Source organism: Salmo trutta, chromosome 19 (genome assembly GCF_901001165.1).
Source record: "Salmo trutta chromosome 19, fSalTru1.1, whole genome shotgun sequence".
In the NCBI taxonomy this organism is placed as follows: Eukaryota; Metazoa; Chordata; class Actinopteri; order Salmoniformes; family Salmonidae; genus Salmo; species Salmo trutta.
In genome coordinates this window covers 34,009,988-34,026,712 of record NC_042975.1, presented here as the reverse complement: position 1 = coordinate 34,026,712, position 16,725 = coordinate 34,009,988, and the positions used below count along the sequence as shown (strand labels likewise).

Below are 16,725 nucleotides of genomic sequence, written 5' to 3'. Positions count from 1 at the left end.
TACTTTGAAATGTATATGAAAGTAATTGAGATATTTTAAATATAATTTGAACTCCCGTCTGACACACACACAGACACACACACACACACACACACACACACACACACACACACACACACACACACACACACACACACACAAACAATTTGACTTCAGATCCTACACTGCCACCGTATGGCAATTTTTTTCTTTACTTACACTCAGTCCTTAACATGATACCTCCCTTCAAATAGCCCAGATGTTCTGAGAAATTAGAGTTAAAACACAGAAATGCACAAATATGAAATCTGATTATTTTGCTTAAATTTGATTGGAACATGGAGGACCACTTGCAGGTCATTCTTCATACAAAATATGTGGGGGCCAATCATCTTCCTTTCCCGCGTTTCATGACCAGGGTTTACATGTGGAAAAGGCTACATCCAGGCTACTTGTTCTGTGCAGCCAGCTATTGACCGCAAGTAAAGGTCAAAAATCAGTTATGCAGACAGTCTATGCTTCTCCTACCTGTATACATAACACAATCCATCGGCTCGTGAGGTAAGGTGGAGGTTGTGAATGGGGTCCTTTTATGCCTCCCTAATGGGAGGCAGTAAACAAACAGTCACCGCAAAACACCCCAAAGGGGCTGAGCAGGTGATGCCCTGATTCACAGGTGCATTGTGGGTTTGCAATAGTAGTGCCAAGTTCTTGCATTGGCGTAGGGCTGGAATGGGGGCAGTCCATGCAAGAAAAACAATATCCCCCACCGCCTACTCTATTTTACCTAAAGGGATAGAGGAAAAAATTAGGCCCAAAATCATGTTATATCAACTCTGATTCATATAGAAACATTTTACAGTGCTTATTCTGGGTTTCCTCCATTACGGCCAATAGAGGGAGCCACAGTGCTGTAATGCTAAAGGTCATACGTGTTAATGTTGTAACATATCAGCTGTCATGGTCACAGCCACTTCAGTGAGCAGATATTTGAAAGTTGACGCTATCGTAGAGCTACCTGTGAAGGTTTCCAAACTCTTTCTAGGAAAATGTGTTTGTAGGTCAGCAAAAATAATATCACAATCCAAACGGCAACCCCATCCTCCTCTGAAAAAATAGAAAAACATAGAGGTCCTTACTAGACGGTAGATATTAAGATTCTGATGGACATTTAAAAATGACATATTTCATCCTCCCTAAGGGAAACCACAGATCTGATGAGAGCAGAAAGGTGAACATATTGTGCTACTGGCAACTTTTACATTTATTACACCTGTTAAATGTTTCAGATGAGTGACATTTCTATGGAATGAGGGGAGAAAGGCTCTTATAAAGGCAGGTTTGACCTGTGGGTCACATATCTACATATTTACATTTTCTGGTTGTGTAGTGGCTCTGCTGAATCAATTCAGAGTTGAACATTAACTGGGCAATGAGGGGGCTGACAGTGTAGAGTACTGGGCACTACAGGATCCAGCTAGGGGAACACTCACCGTGCCTGTCTGACTCTCTATCTGTCTATATCCTAATCCTATTTGCCTATATCACCTATCCCCTGACCAAACGTCGGCTGGGTAAGTTTTCTCCACCTCGATTCATTTGGAAGGGATAGTATCTGGTGTTGGGGAGTCAGTAGGTTTTTTGACACAGTGTATGAAACCATATAATTCTAATATAGTAAGTGCTCTTCATTTAAAGCTATTTGGAACATGATTTAGATGTATGGCTGTAGGTATTAGTTTACTAGTGATATAATAATAGCACAAACTGTTTAAAATCAAATTCAATCTTTAAAAAAAGACTAAAGAGCCCTTTGTAAATGTAAATGTACACTCAAATCACCAATCAAGACATCACTACTACCACTATTTCTACTACGTCTATGAATGCTAATGATTCTAAGCAGAGTCATATATATATATATATATATATATATATATATACATATATATATATATATATATGTATATATATATAAACACGAATACTACCACTGCATCCATAGAGAACCCATTGCAGTCGTGAGGCCAGTGTTTGCTGTTTGTGGACTTTAGCAGTGAAACAGAAACCTTTGGCCCTCTGACAAACAGTTGATCCCAGAGCAAAACACCACACATCTCTGCAGTATAGACCCCCGACTAAAGCAATGCCACACTGACCACTAGACAAGCAATCATGCTTTTGATTGGCTCTCATTTCCTCTCAACCTATCAGTGTTCGCTGGTGTTGCCATGTCCAGCAGCAATATGTACTCTGTTATTGCTCTGTAAAAGTGAGGGGTTCAATAATTCTTATGCATTGATAATCACTGTTATTGAATCTTAAATATTTAAGTTATTGGCTGTGTTCTAGAGGATCAAAACCATAATGTATCATGGGTAAATTGTGACTGACTGATCTACAAATAATAATGAGTAGTTATTTATGATGCAAGGTTTTTTGTCGGCAGTCGCTTGTACTGTCGAATGCAATGTCGAACAAGCCCATAGTGACAGGGTAGGAACCATAGTTTCGGTCCATGTTTCCCAGGGGACTCTAATTGGTGTTAAACATGTTAAATGTATAAAAGCAGAGATACTGTACAGTATATGATGACGAGACGGTCTTGTCTCCGCCCTAACAATGGGCGTTGTTGTCCCAAAGGTGGGAAGGCATATGGTCTGCTTATCGCTGTATTCCCAAGTACACAGATTTTAATGGGAGTGGACCCTCTCGCTTCGCCTCTTCCTCTCTGATAAAAGCACCCCATAGTCCTTTTCAGGGGTGTATTTATTACGGAAACCCTTTACTGTTTAAAAACCAAACGGAAGCAAACAGAGCAAACGGAACAAAACGGGGAGGGACTTACCTATATTTGTCCAATAGAAACTCCTGTTTTTGTTGCAAAACATTTTCCCTTTAGAGTAAATAGTTTCTGTTGCAAAATGTTTTGCTCTCCTCCAGCTGGAGACAGGAAACAAATGTGTTTTTATTAAATGAGACTCTCTATTTCTACTCTTTCGCGTCACCAGGCAAATTACATTTACAGGGGTGGAATCCTAAAATAAATGTGTAAAGTGATAAAAATGAATTTAGCTTTTAAAGATAAAAGGATAAGTAGCATATTGTTTTTTAAAAGTGTGCAGGCTTTACTCCTTTGAGAAGAAAACAGCTGATTCAAAGGGCCGTGGTGTATTTTAAAACGCTTCCGTGCTACCTGTTGTGAGGATACTCCTGTACATCCTCTGTCGAAGTAGGTGATCGAAGAGGGGAGCAGACACTTGTTTTCGCCTACTAAAGAATTAAAAGAGGACAGACTTTTGCCCAATTGACAATCTCCCAGAGTGTGTGCACAGGCTGTGCAGCGTTGTTGCTGTCTAGCTCTATTTCTATGAGAAACCATTTTGTGAACATGCTCATGCTGTCTGTGAAGAAATGTTTGGGGTGTGGTCCATTGTTCTGAAAAGTTGTTTCCAGTTGATTTGTGTTGGGAGAGGTTTTGCTCGCTTCTGGGTCCAAGCACTGTTGCTAGCGCCCTCCCTTAAGGAAAGTATTAGTTGTCACTGTTTTCTGGTCACTGTGTGTAGCCTAACTAGGTCAATATAGTCCTGTGAAATCTAGTTGGGTGAAATCACTGTTGCACTTTAGAAGGAACTGAGATCTAACAAGCTTTTTGTGTTCATGTCAAAGTATTTTGTATGTGTATCTATTTCTATACAAGCAAACCTTAGTCATTTAATAAACTTTTTACATCTGCCTCAGACTATTTCTCTTAAATGGTCCTAGATAGAACCTGTATCTTTGAATATATGTTATATTATTGTACAGGTTTCTTTGTTCTGTATTGCAGGCTAGCTGTTGGGATATGAAGCTGCATCTGCCTGTACTCTTGCTGCTCTGCCTCTGTTGGCTGGGACTGACTGTAAGAGGGCCAACCATAACCTCACCCCAAAACACATCAACCTTCCTTAAATATTTAACCTTAAGTTAGAAAAGTATTGACTACAAGACTTTTATAGCACCCTAACCCTACCCTAGTTTCTACAGTCCAACCCCTAGACACACACTCTCTCTCTCTCTCTCTCTCTCTCTCTCTCTCTCTCTCTCTCTCTCTCTCTCTCTCTCTCTCTCTCTCTCTCTCTCTCTCTCAGGATGAGACAGGTACGGTAGCTACTGAGGACCACTCTTGCAGGGAGCAGGTGTTCAGCCAGGAGGCCCGGTGGTCAGTAGGGGGTGCTGTAGAGAGACTGGGCAGGCAGCTACTGGACAGCCTGCAGACAGGGCCAGAGCAGCCCAACGTCATCATATCACCCCTCAGCGTGGCCCTTGCACTAGCACAGCTCACACTGGGTGAGGCACGTGTGTGTGTGTGTGAGAGAGAGAGAGACATGTATAATGTCAAGAGTGAGTATGTATCTGTGAGATTGTAAGTGTATGTCTGTGTCTGCTTATGACTGTTAACTTTTGTCTCAAAGAATTAATGTAATCAAAACATGGTCATTGCCTCCTTGTGATGTCCCTATCAGGAGCTCGTAACGAGACACAGAAGTTGCTGCTAAGTTCTCTACACGCCCACACCGTGCCCTGCTACCATGAATCCCTGGGCAGCCTCCTCCAACACCTCACCAACACCTCCCTACAGGTGGCCACACGCATGTACCTGCGCCCAGGTGAGTGAGTGTGTGTGTGTGTGTTTATGTGTATATTTCAGTGTTGCAGCTCTGTGCCAGAAAATGGCAGTCTACTGACATAATTATAAAGCGCACCCATTCTAACTGCCTTTGTTAATGCAGTAAAGGTCTGACAATGTTTTGGACTCTTTTGGTGTATATTTATGTGTTATATATTTGTTTCTCTCTTTCTCTCTCAGAATTTGAGGTGTACCAGTCCTTTGTTGCAGAATCCGTGCGTAACTACAAATCAGAGCCTGCCCCCTTGATCTCAGTGGAAGATGTCAACCAATGGGTGGAAGACACCACCAAAGGTCACATGACCAATTTCCTACCCAGTATTCCGCATGATGTGGTGCTCATGCTTATCAATGCTGTGCATTTTAAAGGTAAGCCCTTTCACTCCTTGTTTAAAATAACGTCTTTGAAACTGTATACAAGTGTCTACTTTTTACAATTGTGTGGCTTGTTCTCCTGCTGTCACTGGTAGGTGAGTGGGAGTCTCGCTTCGACCCTCAGTTCACACAGAAGGATGTCTTCTACCTGGACAATAAGAACTTTGTCCATGTAGACATGATGCGGTCAGCCAAGTATCCACTGAGCCTGTTAGAAGACGGGAAGCTTGGGGCTCAGGTGAGCTGGGCTAGCTGTATGTGTTCTGTCGTCTGCTTCTGTCTCCATCCTCCCTTTCTATCTTTTCACACACAACACTTTCTACTGGAGACTTGTTTTGAAAAGTCCTTGCTGTTGAAACGTAGACAGTAAAACGTATTGTTCTCTCCACCACTCTCTCACCTCCATTCTCTTCCTCTCAATCTCTCTACAGTGCAGTTGGTGCAGTCTCCCTCTCTAAAATGTTTCTCTCCACCCCCCTTCTGTGTTTGCAGGTTGCACGTTTTCCATTTAAGGGAAACACCAGCTTTCTGGTAGTGATGCCGTTGCCAGGAAGAGGAAACGTGTCATCGCTGGTGGCCAAGCTGAATATCTCTGACCTGTACAGACGTCTACCTCAGGAGAGGACCATGCAGGTCCAACTGCCCAAGTTCACCCTGCAGTACCGCCAAGAGCTACAGGAGGCGCTGACCAGCATGGGTGAGAACAGAAGTAGTGTCAGAAATGACCTAGGGCAACAGCACAAGACAGACAACTCTCCCAACAAATCACTTGTTTTGGTTGATGGGGTTTAAAAAGAATCCCCTCAGAAATATGACGGACACACAATGTGGATGCAGATAGCTAGGGTAATTTTAGCCACAGCCAGTCAGTGGTTTTAAGCTTGTAATGCTAACGTCATGGCGCATGCAAACTACTCACTTGTGAAATACACTAATTGAAAATATCCTCCTCCAGCTCCATCTAGCTAGCTACAGCTCCGCTCTTTCCTCTCTGCCAAACTGACCTTGGTCCTAGTACAGACGTGTATGCTGGGACATTGGTACGTTCTGGGAGGCAACCCATCTGTCTAGAAACTAGCACGGAAAGTTACATCGTTTTGGCCAGGGGTTTTTCCTCTGTCAGATCACGTGGTCTGGAAAAACTTGAGTCATAGTTTAAGCCCTAGTCATAGTTTAAGTGAGCTATAAACGGACAGGCAGGGCCAGCCCTAGCCTTTTTAGGGGCCCTAAGCGTTAGCTATCTAGTGTCTGCTTGCTGGCTGAACCAGTCTCAAATCAATCCAGATGAAACGAAAGGCAGGGATGCTACCGTACGGCCAGTCAAACAAGCTTGGACTAGGCTGCTCACTGGAACAAGTTCGCTCAGGTGATCGAACATGGTTTGCCATAGTAGCCAGTAGCTAGCGAGAGCAGAGTGATTTTCAGAATTAGGAACTAGTGTTAGGTGGATGGGCAAAATCTTGATTTTAACATTTAACATTTAAGTCATTTAGCAGACGCTCTTATCCAGAGCGACTTACAAATTGGTGCATTCACCTTATGATATCCAGTGGAACAACCACTTTACAATAGTACATCTATATCTTTTTTTGGGGGGGGGGGGGGTTAGAAGGATTACTATATCCTATCCTAGGTATTCCTTAAAGAGGAAGAGATTTTTAGAGATGAGTTCCACGCCATCTACAAGAGAGATCTGAGGGACGTACATCACGTAGGAGTGAAGCATTCTGATGTGAGACAATGGGGCCCCACTACCTCGTGGGAAAAACATTATAGTGGTCCCCTTCTTGACGGCGAAGAGAATATTTTAGGTTTAAAGTACATTTTCAGCAATTCCACACATTTTGCCCTGGGGTGGAGAGAAAATGTTGCAATTTTGTAACACATTTCATGCAATTTTATTCATTTTGCCATGTGGCTGAGAGACATTTGGGCAGTTTAAAGCAAATTTCCTGTAATTCTACACATTTTTATTTATGCCATGTTAATATGATATCTGATTGAGAGTGACTAACAAAATCAATGGGGGCCCCCTGGAGTTCAGGGCCCCTGGGCATGTGCCCTGCGTACCCTGTTGGTATACAGCCATGATTACTACAAGTTTAGATAGCTGACTAATTTACCAACCTAAAAATTATTAGCTGACATGTCTAATTGAGTGCCTGTCAGTGACTGACCTATCAAGCAAAAAACTGCTGAGGCACAACTAAATTTAGAAGTAGCACGTTGTGTATTCTACTATTCTGTCAATCAAAATCTCTCTCATCTCTCTCTCTCAGGTCTGGGCTCTTTGTTCTCTAGTCCTAATCTGTCCGGTGTCTCAGAGGTGCCTCTGCAGGTGTCCAGCATGCGTCACGCCTGCGGGGTGGAGTTGAGTGAGGAAGGGGCCGAAGCATCTGCAGCCACCTCCATCACCATCATGCGCTCTGTTCCCATCTTTTCTGTAAACTCCCCCTTCCTGTTCGCCCTGGTAGACCACGCCTCCCTCGCTCCAATCTTCCTGGGCACCGTCACTAACCCAGCCCCTGACGCCAGCCCCATGCAGATCGACAGTCCCCTCGGCGATGATCCCAATGGCAACAGGACCCAAAGTGACAGCTCTCATAGCAACAGCAATGTACAGAATGATGCTCCCCATAGTAACAACAACGTACAGAGCGACAGTCCCCATAGCAGTAACAACGTACAGAGTGACCAGCCACAAAGTGAGAGAATGCAGTGTGGCGTCCCTGTCGGGGGGGAGGAGCAACAACAGCCCCTGAATGAAGTAGAGGGAAACCCCAACGCCCAAGTGGAGGGGCAAGGATCCAGTTCCTGTGCCAATCCCTCTCATACAGTTCCTTCCTAAACCATCACTGATGCCCAGCTTGCCCCAACCCATCTCTCACTGTTCTGTCCTGAGCAACACTGCCCGACCAGCCGGTCCCATATGGAGCCCAGCCCTCACATAGCAAAACCCTATCCCAATCTATTGGCACAGTTCCCAGTCCAGAATCAACCCCAGCCCCTACCCCTAGACTTCTCACAATCCCTCCCCTCCCCAGTGAATGCCCCTGATTACAACCCAATGATTTAGGAGAGACCATGGACCTGTCCCATACTACACTGTGTGTGCAGATTAACACTCAAATGTGATGCTATTTTTACACTTGGCTGTGCACTGTCTGTCTTACAGAATTTGTTGTGTTTTGTTGTGATGTCTTACTTTCTAATTTTGATGATTCCCACCTCTGGTATTGATTAAAGAAATGAAGTCTCAAACATTTTAGTGAATGGTGGATGTGATCATGTCAACGTTTTGAATGGATTTAGATTCAGGCTTATACCTCACAACCTATAATTTAACTATTTTCTCCAGCACATTCATGCAATTAAAACCGGACTTATTTAAGATTTGTTATAACATTTCAGGTCAATTGCTTGCGCGTCAAATTTAACATATCACCGTTAATTTGGGGAGGTGAGGGAGGACCATGGATGCGCCTTGCGCTCAAAACAGCCATCCAGATTCTTGCCACACCCAACAGGCTACGTCAGAGAAGGGCGGGTAAAAGTTGGCTTCACGGCTGTGTGCATCGTCCTGGTACATTCTGCACTCCACTGGAGACACGACTGCTAGAGACATACGTACGGACGACGTGGACTCATAACCGCTTGGAAAGGTCAGTACTTTTATGCATCATATGCAGAGTTGGGGAGTAATGTATTACAAAACAAAAAAAACTGTAATCCGTTACGTTACCAGCAGTAACATTGTAATCACATTTACAGATACTTTTGAAAATCTATATGATTACTTCTGGGATTACTTTTAAATTTATAAAGGATGTTTGCGATAAAAAAATATCAGACACCTTTCTCTTTTCTCAATGACATTCAAATCAGCATTGAAAAAAGGCACAAGTTTAAGTTTGTTATGCCTGAGCAAGTCTGACCACAGATCAGAGACCACTATGAAGATACACCAGGGTCATTCCTACTATGTGGTGCCTTTTCTGTCTCCAGGAAATAGTACTTCTTATTTAGTGTAAAATCTACATTCCAAAAGGCTTTAAATATAAGGTTAGGTGCATAGCTGCGGGAAGTATGGGTGCTGAGGGTGCTGCAGCACCCCCTGAAAAATCATCATAAAAAAATGTATATGTATACTAGTCCTGTATTAGCGACTGATCTGTAACGCAGGCAAAAACATATATTCAGCACCGTAGGTTACTTTCTAAAATGTAATCCGTTACAGTTAATAGTTACTTGTCCAAAATTGTAATCAGTAACATAATTTTAGGATTACCCGAACTCTGTAACTTAATCTGATTACTTTCAGATTACTTTCCCCTTAACAGGTGCAGGCTAGCATTTTTTCGTAATGAATCTTGTTCTGGGGGCAGCTCTACAGAGTGATCGCTAGCTGGCATAGCCACAAAGTCATTCAATCTAATCCTAATCTTAACCCTAACATTAACCACACTGATAACCCCTAAGGCCTAACCCTAACCTTAAATGAAGATCAAAAAGCTATTTTCTTTCATACATTTTTACAACACAGAAAATTTTGACGCTGCAGCTGGCCCATCTAGCGAAAATCGCTCAGTTCTGCCTTAAGGACAAGACTCATCCCAATAAACATCAACCTGCTTAAGAGCCATTAGAAGAAGACAATAATTCATATTATCAATTGAACATACATTGCAGGATAAATCAATATTAAAGTTTACATAGCTCGCCATAAATAGATGTTGGATTTTACTATGGGTTGGTTATGTAGGTTTCTTCTAACTCATTGCTTTCTACTACAGATAATAATACAGTTAGGCTATATCTTTACATTATTAACCAACATCTGTCAGATTTACTGTCATTACAATTCATTTAATACCCCTTGATCTTCAAGAATAGGACATGGAAATATAGATTAGCCAAACTGTTTTACCTGAGCATGACCCCAAAACTAAGGACTTATTAGCCAGCCCTACTCTGTTGTTTATGATTTTGTTGTCATAGAGGACTGATTGGGCTCATTGCTTTGAGTTGAAAAATAAATGCTGCTCTCAGAATGGCATGCTTTGAGTACTACTGAAAAGCGCTTGTATCCCATATGCTGCCTGTTGTTTATGTTTTTGTTGGTGACATCGTCATAATTTACAACTGTTTAAGTCTATCATAGTGCGGATCCCAGCCTATGGATCCGCACTATGTGTTGCAAGAGTGTTTTATACTGGCTGTCCACTGGGGCATATTCATTATGCCTATTCTGTTGCAAAACGTTTCTTAAACGGAAGCAAACGGAACGAACCGTGGAGAGACCTACCTGAAATTGTCTAATAGAAACTCTCGTTTTGCTCTGTATGCTTCTGTTTGGTTCTTAAACGGTAAACGGTTTCCTTAATGAATACACCCCTGGCCGCAAAAACAATGATTGACAGGTAACTTAAACTTCTTAAATTCAACCATTATTTGGTTAAAATACACATATACATTTGTGAACAGCCATCCACATTCACATCATCCACAACCCGAAAATAGTTAAATGAGAAAGCAGCAGTGCGATTCACATCAACGTGTTATGTAGCCTACATATCAATAATCAGTGATATCCGTATCACCATAGACTACACCACTGATGTCATCCTTACCTCCAAGCGTTTATTCAAGTTGGATAATCTTTGGATGCCGACGGCAGTCGCTTCATTGGAAGACATAGCTTGGACTGTAACCTACAAAAGCTTATTCCTGCGATCCATCAAAAGCATTTGGTGTGTCATCATAGTGGTCTCTGATTGTGGCTTTTTTTAATGGTGATTTAAATGTCATTGAGAAAATATTTTTTTCATAAACGTCCTTTCTGAATTGAAAAGTAATCCTAGAAGTAATCACCTGTATTTTTTTAAGTATCTGGAATCTGATTGCAATATTCTTGCTGGTAAAGTATCTGATTATGTTAGTTTTTTGTAATCCGTTACTCACCAACCCTTTAAATGGGATAACTTGAACTCATGATCAGGATTGACATTTTAATACTTGTCTGTAAAACAGAGTTACATAGTGTGACTATATCTTTCCGAGCACTTTATTGACTGGTTCATCTGCCAACCTTTGGGCTACCTCAGGATGTGCAAGGAATTCTAAAACACTATATATTTTCAGAAATGTTGGTATATGAGCTTTTATTGGTGTATTTTTTTCACTATCTAATCATCACATGGGTTTGTTCAATGACAGACATGTATTTGTTTAAAATATCACTTAATGGTTTTATTTCAAAGAGACAAATAATCATGTTTTTTTGCAAAATGCTATATATTCAGACGCACTCTCAGAGAAATAAGAAGTAGGCTACTGCTAGGTTTTAAACTGTAAAATATAACAAATAACTGCATTTGTTTATAAAGAAATGTACAGATTATACATTCTTTACATCAATATTGATAAAAAAATACAAAATAATTAAATACAGTAAAAAACACAAAAAAGTATAAAACATTTACATTTGACATTTTAATCATTTAGCAGATGCTCTTATCCAGAGCGACTTACAGGAAGTACATTCATCTTAAGATAGCTAGGTGAGACAACCACATATCACAGTCGAATATACAGGATACGTACATTAGATTCCAGCTAATGCAGCGTTTTGCAAAAAATATCTAAAATCTATTAATTAAAAAACAACATAACAGCAATATTTTACACACACATGAAGGTACCCATAAGCAATCATTCCTGATGAAAAAACACAAATGTGAAAAAGTGGTCGATATAGCGTTTTGGAAATAAACTCTTCATTTGTGGGTTGAAAATTTGTGTAGCTCAAGAGGACTGTGTGACCTACAGCCAATATCTACTGTACCATTTTCCATTTTATTTTGGCTCAAATTCATCATGCTTGTGATCGTGAATGGTAGAGGACGGCCTCAGTGCAGAGAGAAGGAAGATCTCTCTCTGTGGGTTTGGCTGGCTGCTTTGGGTTGGAACTCAGAGATCAAGTGTCTGGTTTAACCATCAGGCCTGCAGAGAGAGAACAGAGAGGGGGAGGAGAAGACGAAAGGAGAGGGGGAGGAGAAGTGTGTGGTCTGAGGTCAGTTATGGATGTTTTTTTCATCCGGGAAACCAGGAGAACCTTAATGACAACCAGATGGCCAGGGAACAAGAGAGTATGTGTGTGTGTGTGTGTGTGTGTGGGTAAAATAGAAAGAATGTGAGAGAGGGAGAAAGAAAGAGGGAAAGAAACCTCTGATCTCCACCTCCTGTGACCCTTCAGCTTCTCCCTGCTCTGTCTGCTCACCTCTCTGTATGACTCTATTCACTCCACTAAGCTCATTACCAATACTAGCTGTGCTAGTGTGGCTAGCTAATAAACAGGTGTGAACTTCACAGCAACCTGCCTCTGCTTGTGTTGTGCGTTAGCTACACTCTGTGTGTGAGTGGAGAGCCAGAAGTTTAGGATATATTACATGGTTAAGTCTCTACTCAGTAAGAGGATGTAATGGGGCTCATTCTGAACACACAAAGGTCTATACATCTCCAACTAGTAGAGCAAGAAGAGAAGAGGGAGAAGAGAGATGCGGACAGAGAGAGAGTGATAGGAGAGACAGACAGAGAGACCTTATTGAGAACTCATTGCTCCATCACACCCTGCTGAGCAGGTGAGATGGAGGGACTTACTGTAAGTTAAACCACATTTTCCCACAAGAGCCCTGGCCTGCAGGGAATCACCCTCACAAACTGAAAGTCTGACTCACACTCTATGGGCCAGTTTCCCAGACACAGATTAAGCTTAGTTCTGGATGTATGTTTGTAAAATAATGTGTGTGTGTAATTGATTGTGTGCTTGTGTTACAGGATAATGTGGATGACCCCATTGCTGTGCCTGGGGGCCCTCCTCTCCCTCTCTTATGCTCAGTTGGTGAGACCACTCCACATCTCTGTCTTCATACTCCTTTTTTTCTCATACTTTCATGTCTCTTTATATGCGCTCCATCCCTTTGGCTTTCTTATGCAGAGAGATGACATGTAGAATCTCTCTCCTCATCCTCTAGTAGTTTATCTCTCTATTTTTCTCATTCTTCATGAACTAGCCATGCCATTAACCCTCCTCTCTTTCTTTCTGTGTCTTTGGATTAACCAATCCTGTGCAGTCGGAGACAGAGGGGGCGGGAGGGGAAGAGGAAGCTGTGGAGCTCTTTACCACGCCCAGAGCCAAGATGGCTGCCGCCACCTCTGACTTCGGCTACAACCTTTTCCGGGCCCTGGCGGGTCGCGACCCCAAGACCAATGTATTCCTGGCCCCCATCAGCATCTCTGCAGTGCTCACTCAGCTCTCCATGGGTTAGTTAGCCTCAGCACTGTTATACTTTATATCATTGTCTGCTATTTATCTGGTATTTACCCCCCCTTCTCTCTCGCTCAGGAGCGTCTCCGGATCGTTCAGAGAAGTGGTTGTACAGAGCTCTAAGGTATCACACCCTGCAGGACCCTCAGCTCCACGACACACTCAGGGACCTACTGGCCTCACTCAGAGCACCTGGCAAAGGCATCAGCATCGCTGCACGCATCTACCTGGCCCGCAGTGAGTGTGTGTATAAGCATACATGTGTCTCTGTGATACTTTGAACAGTCTGTGTGTATTTTGATTGTTTGTATGTTTGTTAACCTGTGTGTGTATGTGTGTGTAACTCTCTAGGACTGCGTCTGAAGCCGGAATATTATGGCGTGGTGGAAAAGCAGTATGGGGTGCGGCCCAAGGCTCTGATGGGCGGGGCTAAAGATGTGAATGAGATCAATGATTGGGTCAAACAGCAGACGGGTGGCAAGGTCGACCGCTTCATGTCCAAGCCCTTGGGACGGAACTCTGGTGTGGTCCCTCTCGGTGCTGCCTACTTCAAAGGTAAGGACAGTCTGTCTGCGGTTCAATTCTCTACCCTTATCCCCAAAGTGTGCAGTCGTTTATGGGGTGTAGTTTGTAAAATGCTGTGTTTGTGTGTAGGGAAGTGGATAACTCGGTTCAGTCAGAGTGGAGTGATGGTGGACTTCCAACTTGATGGAGAGGTGCCTGCCCGCATTCCCATGATGCAACAGGACAATTACCCAGTGAAGATGGGAGTTGACCCAGACCTGGGCTGCACAGTGAGTACAGATGCAGAAATGGAACTTTTTCAATGGTTATTACTTTGTTAAACAGCCAGTTGTGAAAGTTTGCCTCAGGGAAAACATCTATTGATCCCCTCCTTCCCTCTCCCTTTCACTCCAGATTGCTCAGATCCAGATGCAGGATGACGTCAGCATGTTTGTGTTCCTTCCTGATGATGTCACTCAGAACATGACCCTGGTGGAGGAGAGCCTGACGGCTGAGTTTGTTCAGGACCTCTCCATGACCCTTCACCCCGTGCATGTGGCCCTTACACTACCTGTCCTAAAATTCAGCTACTCCACTGACCTCTTGCCACTGCTCTCTGACGTGGGTGAGTGCCTGTACCTCTTTCCCTCTCTCTTCATCTTGCTCTCCTCTGTCTTCATATCTCTCACATCCTTTCTCTCCATCTCTCCAGGTCTTGCCGAATTTCTGGCAGACACGGACCTGACTAAGATCACGGCTCAGACGGTGAAGCTTGGCAGCCTCAATCATAAGGTTGTTATGGAGATGGCCCCAGAGGGCACCCAGTATGCCAGCTCCAGCCATGTCCACACTCCCCTGTCGTACCGCGTGGACCGCCCCTTCCTGTTCCTGGTGAGGGATGAGGCCTCGGGGGCACTGCTCTTCATCGGCAGGGTGGTGAACCCACGCAAACTGAGGATATAAGCGCGCACACACACACGTTTGTTTTACTATTATTGTGGGGACCAAACAATTGATTTCCAATACAAATCCTATTTTCCCTAACCCTTTACCCTAACCCCTAACCCTAATTGTAACCTTAACCCCAAAGCCTAAAATAGATATCCTTTCTGGTCCCCACAAGGATCGTTAACACACACACACCAGGTCCTAGAAGAGGATCAGCTATTGTTAAGCTAAAGCTTCTTGTCTCATAAATGCACAGTATGAGAGGGTGGACAAGCGGCTAGATTCAGCTGTGGATCAGATAATACAGTTGGTTAATCATGTAGGAATATCATGTATACCATTTAGGCCAATAGTCTAAACACTCACTGATATTCCTTGAATTCTCAAGTTGTTTTCAGGAAAAGGAATTTGAAAAATAAAGTGAACTGGATGGAATATGGGGAAAAATGCACCAAATTATTTTTTAATCTTCAACATAACATGCTACCAAAAATAATTAGAATTTCTTACGATGTTGAAAACAAATAGCCAAATCATGTTTATCTTACTGACATGCTTCCAAGAGGCACAGGCAATACTTTATGCTTTAACCAAAGAAAATACTCTTCACATTATTGTGTATTGCGATGCAAGAAATAAACATTTAAGTTTTAAGTCTGTCTGACTGTCTGTGTCTGTCTGACTTCAGTGAGGGAGTTCAGTGAGAGAGAACTTTTTCCAGTTGACATACTGTAGCTGTTTTCAGTAAAGGGTTGGGTTGATTTGGCAAGAAATTGGACCCTTGGCTATTCTTTCTTTAGCTATTGTGCTGGGAAATGAAATTACAGTACTGACACATACTTTTCTCAGTCTTCTATGCACTTCAGTCTCGTTGAAATTAAACATAGCTGAGCAGTGTGTGCGTGTGTTTAGTATGTTTGTGTCGAGTCAAGACTGTAGTTTGAAATTATTTTGATGAATTTTCCACATTTGGGAAGTGATTCCTGTGGTCATGGAAACCCTTCCCAGAACAACACAACCAAAGTAATAACTGGAAAATCTCTCTCTCTTTCTCAAATTCAAATTCAAGCTGCTTTATTGGCATGAAAAACATTGCGTCAATATTGCCAAAGCAACAATGTATACAATATACATTGTAATAAAATAATAAATAATTGCAAATAATAATAATTTTAAAAATTATAATAAAATAACAGTCAATAGTAGAAATATAATAAATATAAAAGGTTAAACATAGAAAATGAAACTATAACTAACTTACTGTCATCCTCACATCAGTACTACAACTACCATCATTATTACTACTACTACTACTTCTACCACCACCATCACTAAACTGCTATCATTACCATCACCCCTACTACCCATACCACTACTATTTGGAATAATAATCACAACGACAATAATAATAACAATAATAAGTAACTTACTGTTTTACTATGCAGATGTATCTTTCTCTCTCTCAATTCAATTTCAATGTAAGGGCTTTATTTGCATGGGAAACATATGTTAACATTGCCAAAGCAAGTGAAGTAGATAATAAACAAAAGTGAAATAAACAATAAAAATTAACAGTAAACATTACACTCACAATAGTTCCAAAACAATAAATACATTTCAAATGTCATATTATATGCAAATAGTTAAAGAACAAAAGGACTCACCTATGACTTGACAATGGTTAACTAAATCTCCCAATTGTTGCCAGTTTTTGCTAAATGTTGCCTGCCTTCTCATACAGCTGCAACTGTACATGCATTCGTAAATCAAGTCCCTTCTTGAGTTGGGCTCTGGGTTGGAACAACAGTTGAGCATCTGAGTTTATGTTTGTTTGTGGGGGAAAGGGGTTGAGTGTGTGTGTGTGAACTACCTACATTATTACAAATATGAATGGTTGATTATGGAAATTAAGATAAGCAGGATT

The 16,725-nt window shown here is 42.1% G+C and overlaps 2 protein-coding genes across 3 annotated transcripts; both read left to right on the top strand.

Moving 5' to 3' along the window:
- The first annotated feature begins 1,401 nt into the window (after positions 1-1,401).
- Positions 1,402-8,291, top strand: LOC115154388 (alpha-2-antiplasmin). Of its 2 annotated transcripts, none has more exons than XM_029700566.1 (8): positions 1,402-1,553; positions 3,809-3,880; positions 4,110-4,308; positions 4,485-4,628; positions 4,829-5,017; positions 5,119-5,261; positions 5,516-5,720; positions 7,303-8,291. In XM_029700566.1, the coding sequence occupies exons 2-8, from the start codon at positions 3,824-3,826 to the stop codon at positions 7,869-7,871; spliced, it is 1,506 nt and encodes a 501-aa protein (XP_029556426.1). In that variant the 5' UTR covers positions 1,402-1,553; positions 3,809-3,823; the 3' UTR covers positions 7,872-8,291. The 2 variants fall into 2 exon arrangements, with proteins under 2 accessions (XP_029556426.1, XP_029556427.1); XM_029700567.1 differs by having other exon boundaries at positions 1,419-1,553; positions 3,787-3,880.
- A 194-nt stretch (positions 8,292-8,485) lies between these two features.
- Positions 8,486-15,460, top strand: LOC115154389 (pigment epithelium-derived factor). The gene is made up of 8 exons (XM_029700568.1): positions 8,486-8,685; positions 12,860-12,923; positions 13,156-13,345; positions 13,428-13,586; positions 13,701-13,904; positions 14,004-14,143; positions 14,268-14,478; positions 14,566-15,460. The coding sequence occupies exons 1-8, from the start codon at positions 8,501-8,503 to the stop codon at positions 14,814-14,816; spliced, it is 1,404 nt and encodes a 467-aa protein (XP_029556428.1). The 5' UTR covers positions 8,486-8,500; the 3' UTR covers positions 14,817-15,460.
- Positions 15,461-16,725: the final 1,265 nt, after the last annotated feature.

What these genes read in the sequence shown, in the direction of transcription:
- LOC115154388 (XM_029700566.1), top strand. Translation starts at nt 3,824, where the DNA reads ATGAAGCTGCATCTGCCTGTACTCTTGCTGCTCTGCCTCTGTTGGCTG. An exon ending in ACTAGCACAGCTCACACTGG is followed by an intron (nt 4,309 to 4,484) that starts GTGAGGCACGTG and finishes TGTCCCTATCAG; the next exon opens with GAGCTCGTAACGAGACACAG. An exon ending in ACGCATGTACCTGCGCCCAG is followed by an intron (nt 4,629 to 4,828) that starts GTGAGTGAGTGT and finishes TTTCTCTCTCAG; the next exon opens with AATTTGAGGTGTACCAGTCC.
- LOC115154389 (XM_029700568.1), top strand. Translation starts at nt 8,501, where the DNA reads ATGCGCCTTGCGCTCAAAACAGCCATCCAGATTCTTGCCACACCCAAC. An exon ending in ACTCATAACCGCTTGGAAAG is followed by an intron (nt 8,686 to 12,859) that starts GTCAGTACTTTT and finishes CTTGTGTTACAG; the next exon opens with GATAATGTGGATGACCCCAT. An exon ending in ACGCATCTACCTGGCCCGCA is followed by an intron (nt 13,587 to 13,700) that starts GTGAGTGTGTGT and finishes GTAACTCTCTAG; the next exon opens with GACTGCGTCTGAAGCCGGAA.